The sequence below is a fragment of the Scomber scombrus genome, chromosome 19, assembly GCF_963691925.1.
Source record: "Scomber scombrus chromosome 19, fScoSco1.1, whole genome shotgun sequence".
In the NCBI taxonomy this organism is placed as follows: Eukaryota; Metazoa; Chordata; class Actinopteri; order Scombriformes; family Scombridae; genus Scomber; species Scomber scombrus.
The window spans coordinates 5,939,226-5,956,097 of NC_084988.1; the positions used below are offsets into that span (position 1 = coordinate 5,939,226).

A 16,872-nucleotide genomic window follows, 5' to 3' on the forward strand; every position below is an offset into this window, starting at 1 on the left:
TTATCTTGATCAACAATTCATGAGGCAGAAGATTTACAGAGTTACAAATACAAAGTTCCCTTTTTTTCCCCTCTTTGTTTCTGAGGATTTGTTTCTCAACTGGTGGGTCGGGATCCAAACAAGCTACTCTGACAGGAAACAACCGATCCCAATTCAAACCCAGTCGAGTCAAGCAGTAGTGACATTCTTCTTTATTCTGTTTCGAGACTGTGGGCTGCTAATGCAAAACAGTGCTCATATTATACAACAGCGTCCCCCGAATATTTCTCTGCAGAGGTGATTGGTGACGACAGGTGCTCAGTACAAAAACAGGAATCCATCCAGCCACAAGCACAGGAGAATGAGACACACAGATGCATTCAAATAGCACAATGCTTTCGCGGATGAGTTACAAATAATCAGAGACAGCGTGTAAATAGGTTTTTTTTGTTTTGGGTTTTTTTTTTGACAATGGAAAAAAACCTGAAGCTTTACATTCATGATGCTTTCCAAAAGTGCACTTAATTAAAATGCACAATCTTCAACTCAAGCTTGAAATTAAGAAAAATATGTAAAGCTTAGTGATACTGTCAATGCTTTTTCTTCATAACACATACGATTACAGTCGAGCCATTACATCTGTTTATTCCCCAAGAAACATCTTAAACGACTTGGTTTCTATAAGGTGAGAGGAATCAAGCAATAAAAGATTATTCTCCTTTTTCTTATACATTTAAAAACCCTACCTGGGTTAAATTATATTTTTAAATAATTTCCCCAGTTTTTTTAGTGGTTATAGATGCCAAATTGGAGGATTTTAACACAAATGGCAATACAGAGAGGTAAAGTATTCACAGCAAATACATGAAAGTCAATGTTGCATGTATTCCTGTGATTTAGACCACATCACTGTAGATGGGAAAAGGTGAACCACCTTCATTAAGTACTGATTAAAGCTAAAAACAGATTCAGAGAACACTTTGTAAGTACTAATTGACGCACACCTTTTACAATCCAACAGGTTAATACCAGGGACTCTCCCCTCCTCGTGTTGGACCAGTGAGGGCTGAGGCTGTATGCACATGGGACAAAGTTAGGACCAGAATCCGGGTCTGTAGCGGTATGGTGAGTCTTTGGGAAAGCTGATCTCCGGTCTGCAGAGTGGGACGGTTCCATCCCTGAACTGTCCCTCGTCCAGCTGATCCAACAGGTTTTCATTCTTGCGGGGGGAATAGGGTGTCGGGGCCTCCATAGGGGTGGGCAGCACTGCGGGGTCTCTCCCAAACTCTACCGTGGGAGGAGTCTCTGTGCTGGAGGTATGGGCGGGGGACTCGCCGTTACCCAGGGTCTGTCCGTTTACCCGAGACCTCGCCTCCGCCAAGAACACATCACAGCGCGCCCGTGGTGAAGGCCGAGGCCGAGCTACAAAGTCCAGAGTTTTGGGGCGTTCGGGGGCACAGCGACGTCGGGGTGTGGGGGGGAACACCAAATTGGGATCTGGGAGCCGGGGAACTTCAGAACAGTCTTCTTTTAATCCTCTAAAACCACCTGTTGCAAAAAGAAAAAGAAAGATCAAAAACAATCGGAGGAAACGTAACATCAGACAATTTGGTACAAACTCATGATTTAATAATCCAGACTAAATTTTACTGTTAAGAACACAAGTTTGATGTTGCTGTTTTCATGTCAGTATTGACATTATAGTGAAATGATGGATATTTGCCAATAATGTTGTCCACTGCCAATATGATTAAGGTTTTGCTCTCTCACAGCTATAAAAGACAAGCTACATAAGCTACTTTTAAGCTATCTTTTAGTCATTTTATCAGCATGGCTGTAAGGATGACAATGTCAGTCGGTCTGACACTTTGGTCCAGAGTGAAATATCTCAGAAACTACTGGATGCCTCACTGTGGCATTTTCTTTACAGATGTTTATGGTCTCCAGAGGACGGAGCCTACTGACCCCTCACTTTTCTTCCAGTGCCATCATGAGGTTGACATTTGTAGTTTTGAATGTTTCAATGCTGGATGGATTGCTATGAAATCTGGTACAGATAGTCATGCCCCACCCAAGAATGATTTGTGATAACTTTGTTGATTCCTGACTATTCACCTATTGACATCATCTGGTCAAATGTTAGGTGTATGGCCAAATACCTGCAAAAGAAATGACACTCTCAGGTGTTAAAAAACAAATGCTAGCATGCATGAACTGCAACTCCACCTCCACCCACTGAGCATGATTTAACATTATATCTCCTAAAGATCAGCCTATGAGCACTGTCATTGTGAGTGTGTTAGCATGCAAACATTATCTCTTCTGTTTTATTAAGGGTTGAATATTTGAGTTATTTGCCACCGAATCCTAAAACCATTTGGGTCATTGGAGATTTTTTTTTCTATGTTGCTGTTTCACCCTGAAAGTTGCAGGTCATAAAAAGAATCAACCCTCAAAAACTCATCATGGTCAAAACCCACAATTCCAATGCAATTCAACTATATATCTAGGATATTAAAGAGACACATTCAAGACATATGATGGAACATTATAAATGGAAAACTAAAAAAAGAAAAAGAAAAGAGGTTACCTGTGCTCTCTAAAGCTTTCCTTTCTGGAAGTGGTTCAAGATTATGAGGAGGGCTGCACTTCTTGATGGCTCCGTCTGATGGCGTTCGGCGTAAGCTACGTGAGGAACTTGTGGAGGAGGGTAAGTGTGTGGGCGTTAGAGACTGGCGGGGGTTACGTTTGAAGCTCTCAAGGTGGGTGTTGACCAGCGGGTTGACCGGTGTTCGGATGCCATGATGCTGCAGGACAGGAGGTGGGAGAGAATGCTTTGCAAGCGGGGAGGCGGGGCGGCAGACTAACAACTCCTCGCTGTCGTTGCGCAGCAGTGAGCGGGTGGAGTTACAGTCAGACACTGATGATAAGGACAGCAGCGTGTAAGAGGGGGGCAAGCCTCGCTCAGGTAACGAGGGTGCTGAGGGTTTCAGTGGGCTTTCCCGCCTGAATAGTCTGCGAGTTGGGGGGCTGGTGCTCCGCCTTTGGCCCCCCGTTCTGTGAAAGAAGCTCTCCCATCTTGGTTTGATAGTCTCTTCTGGTTGGGCTAAAGTTAGCAGGTTGCAGCCCAATCCAACGGCTGCCAGCAGAGCTCCACAGCCCAGCAGGACCAGCTCAGAGCGACGACCACCTGCTGGGCTTTTCTTGCTCGGTGGTGTCGCTGGCACCTGGACGCTGGGGCAGTACTCCTCTCCATCGGCACCATCAGTGGCAGCACCTGTGTGGCCCTCTTTTTGGAAGGGGATGCAGAGGTAGGACTGACCAGAGGCCGCTCCTGGCTCAGTAGTGAAGCAGCAGTCTTCATTTTCTAAAAAAACAGCATAATTTACAGGCTAATATCTCTGTGGTCGTCTTCTAAAGCTTGTAAACTGAAGCAAATGTCAAACACAAGTGCGTACACGCGGTTAATCCTGCACTGTTCATCCCTCATGTAGCGGCTTGAGGCCTGCTGTGACATTGTTACTTTAATTTCATCCATTCGCATACGGTTTGCTGAGTGTGCATGACCCTTTTTTCAGCTACTGCATGTTTACATTCATACAGCTGCAAACATGCATATCTGCGAATTTCCCAGGTTAACCACTAAGACCAACGTGGGAGTGAAATATCTTAGTCACTCACTTTCCCCTACCAGTCTGCCTCCATTTCAGCCTTTATGCTACAGCTGTTCTCTGTATTATCATGCAGAGCGCTCATATGCCAGACAAAATATACCTGCTAACGTTCTGCTTACCCATCTCCACCAGGCTTGGCACTCCAGGCACTGCTGGACTGTGTCTCGGGGATCTGCGAAGATTCGGGGCGCTGCAGGACCGCTGCCTGCTCTCTTCATGTGTAGGTTTCACACTGTCAGGAAGAAAAGATAAAGATGGACATAATGAAAAAGAGGCACAGATTGTTTAATATAGGAGGTGTTATATTTAAAAATACACACTGTATGTTACTAGGTCATTAAGTACTATTTCTAATCCGTAACTGGGTTAAAGTAGATTCTTGCTTCACCTGGCATCAGCGCTGTGCTCCCGGTAAGGACCACCCCCGCGGGATCTGCCCTTCTTCCTGGACCCCTTCCTCTCCATCTCCTCTTCATCCTGCTGAAAGGCTGTGCAGCGACCCCAGGCTGTACACCCCTCCCCTGGAGTGACTGTACAACGAGAGACAACATTAAATAACTTGCGATGAATAATAATCTTAAGAGACTGCAAAAAATAATGTGCTCCATAGTAATATTTCATCCAAGATGCTTCTTACGCTGTATGGCTCTTAGGCGGGGCAGCATTGGTGGACTGCTCGGAGGGCTGGAACCGCTGCTGAGCAAACTCCTGCGCCGATCATGAGAAGGCGACGCCTGCACTGTGATTTTGTGCTGAAAATCTAAACAAGGATTTAAAAAAAAAAAACACATATTAGCTTCAAGGCTGCCTGAGGGGGAGCGTCAAGCTTGAAACGCAAATCCAGAGTAACTTTACATGCCTGCAGACACATTTTGCATTTTGAATTGTCACACTCTTCTACATTTAATGGCACCCATTCTTTTTCCTTTGAGTTTCCAACAAGAACTGGTTAAGAAAGAGGACTCAAATATTTACAGATTTAAGCTAACAAACACTGACTATTTTAAAGCTGCTATGTAACTTTGCAGTAAAATACCAATAATTATACATTTCACATTTTTACAAGTGACTGTATGTTTATGCACAAGCCCCCAATGAGGGCTGCAACTAAAGACGAGTAATCTATCAATTATTTCGTTGATTAATCAACAAGTAGTTTTGTAAAAAATTTTGAAAAATGTCTCCATTTCACAAAAAGATAAAGATACAACCTATAATGTCTTGTTTTATCCTGACCAACAGTCCACAACCCAGATGTTCAGATTAAAGAGACCAGAAAATAGTCACATTTAAGAAGCTGGAGGGAGAGAATTTTAGCATTTTTCTTAAAAATGATTCACTGGTTCACTGATTATCTTAATAGTTACAGATCAATTTTCTGTGGACTGACGAAGACTCACTGCAGGTTTGCACACCACAAAGCTAAACACTTGACATTTTTCGGTATAATGGCGGATGATAAAACATCTATGTTTCCAGCTTCTGGATCAACATGACAGTTCATTAACATGAGTGACAAGTGTTGGCTGGATGATAATTTAAAGACCAAAATGACAATATTTTCCAATCGTATCCTTGATATTGATGATGTGACAACAAGTTGGGGAAAAACGATAAGTAATATGAAAATAATGGGCCAAGCAGGGAGTGGCATGCTGTGGAAGTCTGTATCTACTAAATGCAATGTCTTTAGCATCAGGAAAATACACAATATCCCCCATCAGCGTCAAACTTTCCACCATTTGACATCCAAAGCAGCACAACAGTTTGTTTGCGATACCTGAAGGCAAGCTGATCCTGTTTCCATCCTTGAGTTTTAGGCGGTTGCGTCGGAACTTGCCCTGTCTGCTCTCCACGTGAGGCTTTTCCTGGTAGAGCTGGTGAATCATGATGTTGAGCTCTCTCTCCAGGATGTGGATCTCCCTCTCGGCTAGTTCCTGCTCGCGCCTCCTCAACGCCTCCTCCTGGCACTTCTGCTGCAGTGCCGCTTGGGTCAGCTCTTCCTCCCACGATCGCAGCTCCTAGAGGGGTCCAAAATGAAGAGGTGAAATAAAAACCAATGACACTTATTAAATAGCAGCATACAAATCCCAGCTGTTAAAACCTCTCCTATTTACCTTCTCCTTGGTCCTCAGTTGGTCAAACATATCTTGTATCTCCAGTCTCCAGTCATCCTGCAGAGAGTGGAAGGACTCTGCTGGCATCTCAAAGAAGCCTGACTCCTCGATGGCGGTCAGCTGGTCTAAAATAGTTGTGAAGTGCGGCCGGGAGTGAGAGTCTGGGCTCCAGCAGTCTTTGGCAGAAGATGAAAAACAGTCTCAAAAACTTGAGCCAGGGATGCCTCAAGCAAAAATTCATTTTTACCCTTCAAATTTTCCAAAAGGAAAAGAATGTATCCTGTTTGTTTATTTGATGCTTTGCAGTTATATTTTACACAAAAATCTCATTGTCAGTTATCCAATTTTTAATAATAAATGCAATAATAATACACATTTTTGCATTAGATATAGTTCTGCAATAATCATAATGACAATTTCTACATAATTTGGAGGATAATAACTGCTACCTAGCAGGAAATATATATATATTTTGTCTTACCCTCCATAAGACGTACAAATTGCTCAGGACAAGTTGTGGGAATGGGCAAAGCCAGCTTGTTCATTGCCACTCCATAAGCCACTGCGAGACCATCGATACCCCGAAAAGGAACCTCTCCCGTCAGCAGCTCCCACAACAGCACGCCGTAACTTCAATGAAAAGAAAATAAGAGAAAACAAAAAAGGTTAAGTGAATTTTCTTTAATACATTTTGGATATAGACCATCAAATAATGTGTTTCTATTAAGTTTTACACAGTTAATGCCACAAAATCCTCCTGAGAGAGGGGGCTTGGTGTAAGCGCAAAGTCACTTACAGCATCAAAAAGATAAATGTGTGTTTGAATATATGAATGTCAAGCAGGATGTTTGCTAAAAGAGAGGGCTGGATGTTCAGCAAATGTTCAGGTCTACTTTATTTGAATAAATGTCAAAAAGGGATTAGAGGAGCACTATTTCACACTCTACTCGTGTAAATATTGAGGTGAGACAGAAAAGGTCAAAATTGAAAGAATGTCAACGGAGTAATGCAGCAGCTGACAGATCCACGTGATGTGATGCCAGTAAATGACCAACAAATTGAAGAAATAAGAAATGAATGAGTGTTACACATTCTTTATGGTGGGTTATTCTATCACGATAGGTAAGTTAGGACTATTAACAGATGTGGATCAAACAGCATTTACACAGATTAGACTTTCACATGCTCTGATGTGACTGTCTACACTTCCTATTGTGGATTGTATTGTCGTATGGAAACTAATAAGGAAATCACAAACTATTTAAATAATTCAGGATCATTTTTTGAGTTTATTCTACACCGGCGTAGAAGTATTGATTAGAGAGCCAAAGTGATTCCCACCCTGGCCGGCACTCAAGAAGACATTCATCTTTCTATCATTACCGTTATAATGCTCGCTGCCTTCTCTCAGCTTTCTGACTGATCACATTTTAATCCTGTTTAACAGGAAAACTCCACATTGTGTCAGGGATAGCTGAGCTGGACAGTTAACGCTGCTGATTGTACAATAACAAAAATGGCAGACTGGCGCAGGATGAAGACGACACATGGCATTAAAAGCAGACAGATTATTGGTCTTGTAGCATCAATGCATTGTGAAAATGAATCACATACTAAATCAAATGCTCACACATACAAGCTGAGCTTTACCGTGATCTTACAGCAAGACTATTAAAATTCTTACATCTGAAGCTGCTAAAATATATATTTAGCACATGTGGTTCATACGACGAGTCAACTTGTCTAAAGCTATTTAATCTGTGGTGATAACAACTAGAGCAAATCTTTAACACATCAAATCTCTATGATCACATCAAATCTGAATAACCTGAATATTTGGATACACATTATAAAGTGTGCCTTTCAACTGTGACATAGGGACATTTTGTATTTTTATATGAAAAACTGAGCAGCCCTCCTACACACTTCACTACTCATCTTCATCTTTCTTTTCTTTTTCTAATTATTATTTTTTTAGTTTTAATCTAATATATTATACATTAGCCTCAAGAAGAGTATGCCACCTTGATTTTCTCTGCACTGACTATTGTATAGCATTGCTGTTGGACCTTTTATCTCCATATCTTGTATCTCTTATCATTTTTTCCCCCCATAAATCAATGCTATTGGTCACCCTTTTATGTCTGTCTGTGGGTTTGACCTGAAAATGACATACACGGTTTGCAAATAGACGAATAACATGCATGAACTCAAACTGTGCTACAATGCATTGTATCTGACTGTGTTAAATATTTAATATAAGTGAAGCACCGGATCCTTTGTGATGACTTTTTGTGCTAATTTTGAGTATCACTTATATGTATTTTTCAGCCTACTCTAGTTTTGCACCCCTCTCCTAAACACTACATTTTGTTCCCATGTCTCAGTATGTCCTCTGTTACTATGGCAACTGCTGCCAGAGCTGAACTTTCTTTTTTGTGCATGGTGGGTAAACCGGTTTCTTTTCCTGGCTCCATTTTCAGATTGCTGTTACAACTTGGATGCAGTTAGTTGGCTGCATAAATCCCTCCTCTGCCCACCTCCAAACGTCGCTACCCTTGGAGAACGTGGACGAGCGGATGACTTCGGGAGCCATCCAGGCGTAGGTGCCGGCCGCGCTCATCTTGGTGGTGCGGTGCCACTCTCGAGCCAGGCCGAAGTCGGTGATCTTCAGGGTCTTGTTGCTGAGGTCTTCCATCTCAACCCTCTCAAGGATCAGGACTGGAGCGGATATATGGGTAATCCAGGTGGAGGGGGGACGGTAATGGTGGAGCAGGAGGTGATGAGGGGATTTTAAATTGGAGGGATGGGAAGGATTTTGGGGGATGTGGGAGAGTGGGGGAGGATTCGTGCAGATTGGCAGGTGGGTTGATGGTAAAATAAAAAGGTTTCGGGGAAAATCAAGTGTTGGGAAAGGCAGCAGCAGCACGATAAGGCGAATGATAAAAAAAACAAAAAAAACAATAATGCACGTGCGAAAATTAGATACACGATGCATGAACAAAACAGGGTGCGGTTGGAGGGAGGCCACGATGAAAGGATTGGAAGGATAAAAGCGGAGTGGAAAAAGAGAGAGAACAGAGAAACCAAGAAACAGTGAGACACTACAACAGAGGAAAGCAGAGATGAAAAACACAGACTTTGATCAATGTTAATGATCTCACTCAGGAGTATTTTTTTAACAGAACATCTCAAGTGAACACTGATACAACTGTTAAACTACAGAAATAGACAGTTACAGCACACCCATTTGCTCTAATAGGCACAAAAAAACCCCCCCACAACCCATTCGAAACAAACACAAGCAAAAGCAGTGCTACTAAACCACATGCTCACTCTCCCCCATCCAGCTCCACCATGCCAGGCCATCTGCTGTGGCTGTGCCCAGTGGAGAGGGTGTGTCTACAGACTGCGGTGCACATCAAGCACCCCTTCATCTGCTGCTCATGTGGCTCTAATGCTACAGAGTCAGTTTCCAAAGGAGCTAAACCCAAACATGTGGCTTGAGGAAATCCAGCTCCTGTGTAGCTCGAGAGGTAGTACATGAAATGAACACAGCCAATTCTCCCCCGGGGGCCGATATCAGCCTCCAAATGTATGCACTCACCGTAATGCATAGTGCTTTCGCAAGAGCATCGACTAAATGGCATGTTATGGGAAAGGAAGGGAGTAAGAAACAATGAAGATGGGATGTTTTTAAAAGGTACAGACAAAACCACCATGAATTAATTGATGTTTTTTTAAATGATAAATTACTGAGTGGGTTAAGAAGTGGTTTTTAGCAACACTAGCGGCTCAGTGGACGGCAATGTTGGTCTGTTGGTTGGTTTCCTACTTTGGTTCAGACTTAAAGAGCAGCTGTGACTTTTTGTCTTCCCATTTTGCAGTCAGGAATAATTTAATCTATTGGTAATATTTTTCTATTATTAAAAAGGAATTTTAAAAAAATCTTATTGGAAATGTCAGAAATGCTCCTTTTTGTTTTTCAACTGGAGGGTTTGTCTGTGTTTGATTGACAGCAGCCGATGAGAGATATACTGGTAGTAGGCAAACTTGTGCTGTAGCTACAGAGAGGTGACAGCTTAAAGTAAAAAAACAACTTAAAGGTCTTGACTTACTAAGATCCCAAATAAAGGGTACTAAATTGTGTGCACAGTGCAATAGATTGCACATGTTTTGCGGGTTTTGCGTGTCTTAATGGAGAGTTTGGACCAGCATAAAGCCTGCAAGTGCAAAATGAAATGTGATCAGGTTCTAGTGGAAGAGGTTAACAAATATTTTGAGTTATAACAAAATCAGCCATTACCAGAAAAAACGACACATGGGAGAGTATTTGTGACAAAGTCAATGTTGTTATTGAAACCAGAAATATTCCACTCGAATATTAACACGGGTGGAAAAAATTTGTACTGTGCATATTCTGTCATTGTGCATCTATCTCCTCCTCTCCACAGTAACAGAAGTCATCTGTGTGCAGTGCCCAGCTGATGTCAAGTTTGCACACGTTTTTACACAAATCAGGGCCAAAGTGTCTTAGTAAGGTGTTGGGCCACCAATGTTGCATGAGAACAGCTTCAGTGCTTGTTGGCATTGATTCTACAAGTCTGAAATCTACTGGAGGGATAAACATGACTCTTCCAAAAGATATTCCCTCATTTGGTGTTTTGATGACGGTGGTGGAGAACGCTGTCTAACATGTTGGTCCAAAATCTCCCATAAGTGTTCAGTTGGGTTGAGATCTGGTGACTGTGAAGGCCATAATAGATGATTCACGTTATTTAAACCTATCAGTGCCCTATGAATGAGGGCATTGTTATCCTGGAAGAGACCAGTCCCATCAGGACAGAAATATTTCATCATAGGATAAAGGTGATCACTCAGAACAACTTTGTATTGATTAGCAGTGACTCTTCCCTCTAAGGGGACAAATGGATCCAAACCATGCCAGCGAAATGCCGCTCACAGCACAACAGAGCCACCAGATCCCCTCACTGTAGGACTCAATCATTCAGGCCTGTACCGATTTTACCTTTAATTCGTCACCTGCCTGTACATGTCATGGGCAGACAGTGTGTTGTCAGCGGGGGTATTTAAGAGTAAGAACCCCACCAGCATCTAAGTGGATTGAAGTGACATTTGCAGGTAAGTTTACATGCTGTTCAATATGCTGCAGCTGAGCAGCTAATCAGCCATCTAGCCTGCTACCTGACTGCTTCTCCACCTTTTTAGACTGATACTTAACAGTAGTCCATCACTCAGTTAAGAGGATGCCATTCATGAAACCTAAAAATATACATTTCTCCATTTTGGTTTATGATTTTTTTTCTACAAGTGGAGCACAGGACGGGTGTTTTACAGAGCAGATGCTGGATTTATGCTGGAGCAGACCAAAAAAAGCTATTTAATTTCAGTTGGATTTTAACAGACAGATATGAGAGCTGAATCAACCTTTTCATCCAACCCGGCAAGAAAGCAAATAAGCATTTCTCAAAATGTCAAACTATTCACGTTAGGTTGATAAGTTCATGTTTATTATTAAGTATGATTATGTTTACTGATGAGTAACCAATAGATGTGAAATATGTCTGACTTTCTGTTAAATATATTTGGAACTTCCAGCCAGCTATTATAAAGCAGACAAATAAAAAAGGATGGGAACTCAAACTGAGATGAAAAGATGACTCTTTCACTGCTGGGGGGGAAATTTTGGAAACCAACCACGTGGCCATGAGCCAGAAATGAAAGACAGTTGGTTGGCACACTGTCCTGTCCTGCTGCGTGAAGAGGACATGGGTTTTCCCCAAAGAGCCCTGGATGGCAACTAGTTAGACTGACTTAACACTTAACACAGCCTATTGGAAGTGATGAGGCTGAGCTGCTCACCAGAGAATGAGCCAATGGCAGGCCAGGAGCTGGTTGTATGTATCGCTGTAACCTCCAATAGCGAGGCAGGGGCAGAGCATTGGGCAAATCCTCAGTAATAGGCTTGGGATTTAGGGGATCCACTAGGGTAAAATGCAAGATTACAACTGCTACACAAACATACATGCAAACTACTTTTCCTTTCTGCTGTCATGTCTGAACATGTTATTATTGCTGCAGATCAGAAGCACTTTAGCATGCAGTGACTATGGTGTTATATGTTTTTAAAATTTATTTCATACAATATTTTAAACAGCAATATTTTTAAAGAGATTGATACCAGCGAAAAACACTAATTTCTACATTACTGGCTTGTCATCCTGCTTCACACTACGGACAAACACTTGTTTTCAAAGACAGAAGAGACATTTATAACCATTATTATTATATTATAGTCCACTACAGTTTACCACAGACCTGATGATATGGCAAATTTTGATTCCTGATAGAGGCGATCTAAGTCCTGAGTCACTTAGAGTCTCTTTAACCCTAAAACTATGCAAATGATGGATAGAAATAACAATTACTACTATTATTGATCAATCAGTTTATCATTTGTCCTGTAATATGATACAAATATTGATGGATCAGAAATGGCTAGAGACCAGACTGATGTTGCAAAATAGCTTGTTTATGTCTGACAAAACCACCAGAATAAATCTACAATGATGTAAAACAGGAACATTTGCAACTACAGCTGAAACAATTTGATCACCAGGAAATTAATCTGCAGCTATTTTGATAATTCATTAATAAATTGAAGCCATTTCTGAAAGAAAAGTGTGGAACATTCTCTGATTTCAGCTTCTCCAAAGTGAGGATTTGCTGCTTTTCTGTGTTTCATATCATTGCAAATTGTATATGGGTTAGTTTTATACTGCTGATGAGATACAACAAGTCATTTAAAGATGTGGTTTTTAGAATGAAGGTAACTGTGACAGGTATTTATCACTATTTTTTGACGTTTTAAAGATCAAACCATGAATACATTAACTGAGAAAATAATCACCAACAAGATACAACTGAGAAACTTTTTCTTACACTGCAGAAATGACTAAAATGTGACAGCAATAACACAAAAAGAGGGAACTTACTGTTGCTGGACTTGAGGTCTCGGTGAATAATGGGGACGATGGCCTGGGTGTGGAGGTAGTACATGCCCCGGGCGATCTGTACGGCCCAATCCACCAGTGTGCACGGAGGGATTCTTTTCCCTGCGAGGGCCCGGTTGAGGGGGCCGCCCCGGGCGTACTCCATGACCAGGCACAGGTTGGGCTCTTGTAGACAAACCCCGAGCAGACCCATGATGTTGGGATGGTTGAGCATGGCAAAAAGCTTGGCCTCCTGACGGACGCTCTCAAGGGTCTGCTCCGCGTCCTCATCGGGGTCTCGTCGCGCCGCCTTCACCGCCACCTCTGAGCCCCGCCACACTGCACGATAGACTTTTCCAAAACCTCCCACCCCGATGATTTCCTCAAGGGTCAGCTCTGAGAAATCAATCTCCAGGACTGCAGGAAAAGAAGATAAAGATGAGACATAGAGAGACAGGCAAAGACAAAAATATGAAGCTATATCCCCCTAAAACATTCAATCTCATGAAATGATTTGGATCATGTCATGTCATTAAAATCACATTTTTGTTCACAGTGATCCAAGGACATTAGAGGTCAGGGTCAACCTGTCTGGAGCTGGCAGGGATTCACTGTTTCACTCTTCAGCAAGGCAAATAATCGCTAACAAGGATTTCAAAACCAGGTCATTTACTAAAAGGATGCTTTCTCAGAGCACTAAGCCACCCTGCTGCCCTAAATACATCTGGTGGAAGTGGAACTATCCCTCCTGCTATTACACAAGGATGAGCATCTGTCCTAAAAATCTGGCTCGGATGTTCGGAGAAGCAAAGAATGAAAAATGTGTTGAAAAGATGACAATCCCTTTCCACTGAGTGTTTAAAAGTTAAAACGGTGTGTGTGATGATGTGAAGAGGAGCCTCTTTGTCTGTGGCTGTAAACCTTCATGTTGTGGATTCCTAACAGTCTACTAAGCAGACTGACCTTGATGAATATTTCAGGTGAGATGGTTTGTGAAAGTAGGCCAGCTGCCTCCGAAAATGAAAAGATGAAACCCAACAAAGACAGACAGCCAACAAAGACAGCTGAGGCGGTGTGGACCACCCAAACAACTGGGGTTAAATACGCTGTAATTAAGTTTTATTTTATGCTTAAATGCAGGTGTAAGATTTGTCAATGGTTGGAAATCAGATATTGTAGCTGTGGAGCATCCTTTGGGCAAGCAGCTAAAAGAGCAATAAGAAGTTAGCATGCTTTCACTTTTGGCTCCACAGTGCAATCTACTAGTCTGATTCTGCTTATCTGACTGAGGCCTTAGCTGCACATTTAGCTGCAGAAGCTTTTTCTCTGCATGCACAATTTGACATGTACACACATTTATTTCCTCTCTTGCAGCACAGATTTGGTGCAAACACTAGGCCTACCAGTCATCATAAAAATGCATGCATACCAAGCCAATGCATGTCTTTAAAAAGCATAACAAAGGCTTGTGTTGCATCTAATGATAATACTGCATGTATAAGACTTGCAGGTATGTGATCATTCATTCTCTCTGCTGAGGATGCGGCGCACATTGTGCATTGTAATTTGAGCAGCGAGGCGGGGTGCATCACTGGTGTCTGTTTGTTTGACAGGCAGTGTGATGAATAATGGTCCTGAAGCTGGCCTGCTGTGAGGATGCTTCCCTTTCTAGGCCAACAGGAGTGCACTGCGCCTACCATGACACAGCACTCTCAACGTGGCTTTATCTGGCCTCCTAACAAAAGACAAGGAAAGATAACCCACAGCCCTATGCTATATGCTCTGTTTTTTTTAGTGATGGCACTCTTGATTTCATTAGGCGTGAAACACAATGGGATACTCACGGTGCAGAGGAGGCAGTGAGTACTGCTGCTCTGAGGTGTCCCGTATTTCCTCCGGGATGCCATTCCCTTTGCTGACATAATTACACGGGAAAATGCCAACCCGATCTGCTATCATACCGGTCCACCATCCCTCATCTCCCGACACCAGGGAGTCCTTGGACAGCACCTCCACCAGGTCCCCCCTGCGCAGACTGAGCTCATCGTCCGCAGTCGCCTCATAGTCAAACACGGCGGTCCAGACGACCGGTACAGAGGGTCTCGCAACCGGCGTTGCTCTGATGCCATTCTCCGGTGTCGGCCAGCGGAAAACATCTGCCTCCGCTTCTTCCGATGAGGGGACGCTCGCCTTAGGACTCAAACTATTGTCCAGAGCGGGTTTGAAGACATCCATGGACGCGATCCATAGGGGCGACCTGGATCACTGCACACACAAAGCTAAGTAGAGGCTAATCCCGCACACAAACACTGCGGTAACCTGACAGCACCATCACCATCCTGCTGCCGCTGCTGCTGCTGCTGCATCGTCTGCCTTTCACTCACCGATGGCTGCTATCAAACACACACACGCACACACACACACTCAAAGTCAGCTTGATGATTTTTTTCTATGCACAATCCTACACCCAATCACCGCTGAAACTCCTCGGACGCAGCAGTCTTTAATTTTAAGCCAATTGTGCCAATGTGCGACTCATCCCCGGCCTCCTATTGGTGCACAGACACGTCAGCAACAGTTTATTTCCCACCCTCCTCTGCACGTCAAATGCTGGTCACCCTTGTCATAGCATGAACCTGCTCCATGTCAATCAAACACAAAACAAGGAATCTTTTTCTTCAAATTGTCTCGTTTATTTAGTTATTTACCCCTTCCATCCCCTCCTCCCCAGAAAAGAACAAATAAAACATAAAGTATTCAATTTAAGGTTAAATTGCATGCACAATTCCCTGAAATAAAAACTCATAGCAAAGAGTAAAAAACAGTCAACATAACACAATAAAATTAATAATTCCCAAAACTTTAGTAATATGATGAGTGTGTGTGTGTGTGTGTGTGTGTGTGTGTGCGTGTGTGTGTGTGTGTGTGCGCGTGTGTGTGCGCGTGTGTGATTGAAACTCCACTAATAATCCATCCCCATTTATTTAAAACAGATTTCTTGATTAAATCCCAACAATGCAAGAAAAAATCAACCTTAAATGTTGTGTGGTAAGACATCAGGAATATATACTGCAGCTGTGAGGAAAGCTTCAACCAGTTCAGGTGGACACACACTGTACAAACAGTGGAGATGCAATGACAGTATTAGTTTACTCAGCATGAACAGGAACTACGGATGAGGAGAAGAGTATGAACGACTAAACAACCAAGAGTGAGCATCAGTTCAGATTTCACTGTAACTTCATTTCCTGACGCATTTAATGAGGCTCAGTTTGCACATCTGGTGTTTGTGTTTATATGTGTTGGTGCAGGATATAATCTCCAAGCTTGTGGGTGGAAATGTGTTATTACAGAGGTGGTAAATATTATGTCTGGGGAGGTGGTGACAGATAAGATGACAAATAGATATGGAAGTCAATTTCTGTAATAATAATAATAATAATAATAATAATAATAATAATAATACAGTTTTAAAAATTAGCTTGGTAAGTCAAGTCAAATTAGATTTAAAAAAGTCAAAATGTTAGCCTAAGTAAAAATTATGAGCTAAAAAGTAAAAAAAAAAAAAAAAAAAGGCTCATTATATCAGAATTGTGAGCTAAAAGGTTTTAAAAAATGTAGGTCAAACTTTTGATATTTAATTCAATCATTTTCATTTACCAGTTAATTTCAATATTGACTTACCGAGTGTTTTTCTAATTAGTTAATTTTTTTTCATTTTCTGGCAGAAATGTGCTTCCATACAGGTGAAAGCTGAAGGTTTCTTTTGATCTGAGAGCACTGGAGGTCACTTTTAAAAAGCTTCTTTAATCCTCATTAAGGGTACCTAAAGTCGATTTTCTGCAGCTTGCATCACCGATGCTTTAGAGAAAAAAAAATTCAGAGGAGAAAAACACTCAAAATCTAAATTTGGAATAGTCTGAGGTTTGCAAAATGTAAACAAAGCAGTTCTTCTGCAGCCTGCTCTCAGCTACTTTAATGTCATTATGTAAACAGAAACCGAACAGGCAAAATGTGATCTTACTAAACACAACCCGAGGCTTTTGTTGCAGATATAAAGCAAAGTGCAATTAACATACATGTATGAGA

The 16,872-nt window shown here is 42.1% G+C and overlaps 1 protein-coding gene across 1 annotated transcript; it reads right to left on the reverse strand.

The window, feature by feature from the left end:
* Positions 1 to 672: 672 nt before the first annotated feature.
* map3k9 (mitogen-activated protein kinase kinase kinase 9) lies at positions 673 to 15,101 on the reverse strand. Its single transcript, XM_062440093.1, has 12 exons — positions 14,628 to 15,101; positions 12,787 to 13,200; positions 8,311 to 8,491; positions 6,252 to 6,400; positions 5,771 to 5,946; positions 5,434 to 5,674; positions 4,291 to 4,413; positions 4,161 to 4,183; positions 4,042 to 4,121; positions 3,773 to 3,885; positions 2,570 to 3,346; positions 673 to 1,527 (listed from the first exon to the last, which is right to left on the reverse strand). The coding sequence occupies exons 1-12, from the start codon at positions 15,016 to 15,018 to the stop codon at positions 1,073 to 1,075; spliced, it is 3,123 nt and encodes a 1,040-aa protein (XP_062296077.1). The 5' UTR covers positions 15,019 to 15,101; the 3' UTR covers positions 673 to 1,072.
* Positions 15,102 to 16,872: the final 1,771 nt, after the last annotated feature.

Bases quoted from the DNA above. Each gene is read 5' to 3' on its own strand.
- map3k9 (XM_062440093.1), bottom strand. From the start codon at position 15,018: ATGGATGTCTTCAAACCCGCTCTGGACAATAGTTTGAGTCCTAAGGCG. The intron at 13,201-14,627 runs GTGAGTATCCCA...CTTTTCCTGCAG, and splicing joins CTCACTGCCTCCTCTGCACC to TCCTGGAGATTGATTTCTCA. The intron at 3,886-4,041 runs GTGAAGCAAGAA...TCTTCCTGACAG, and splicing joins GAGCACAGCGCTGATGCCAG to TGTGAAACCTACACATGAAG.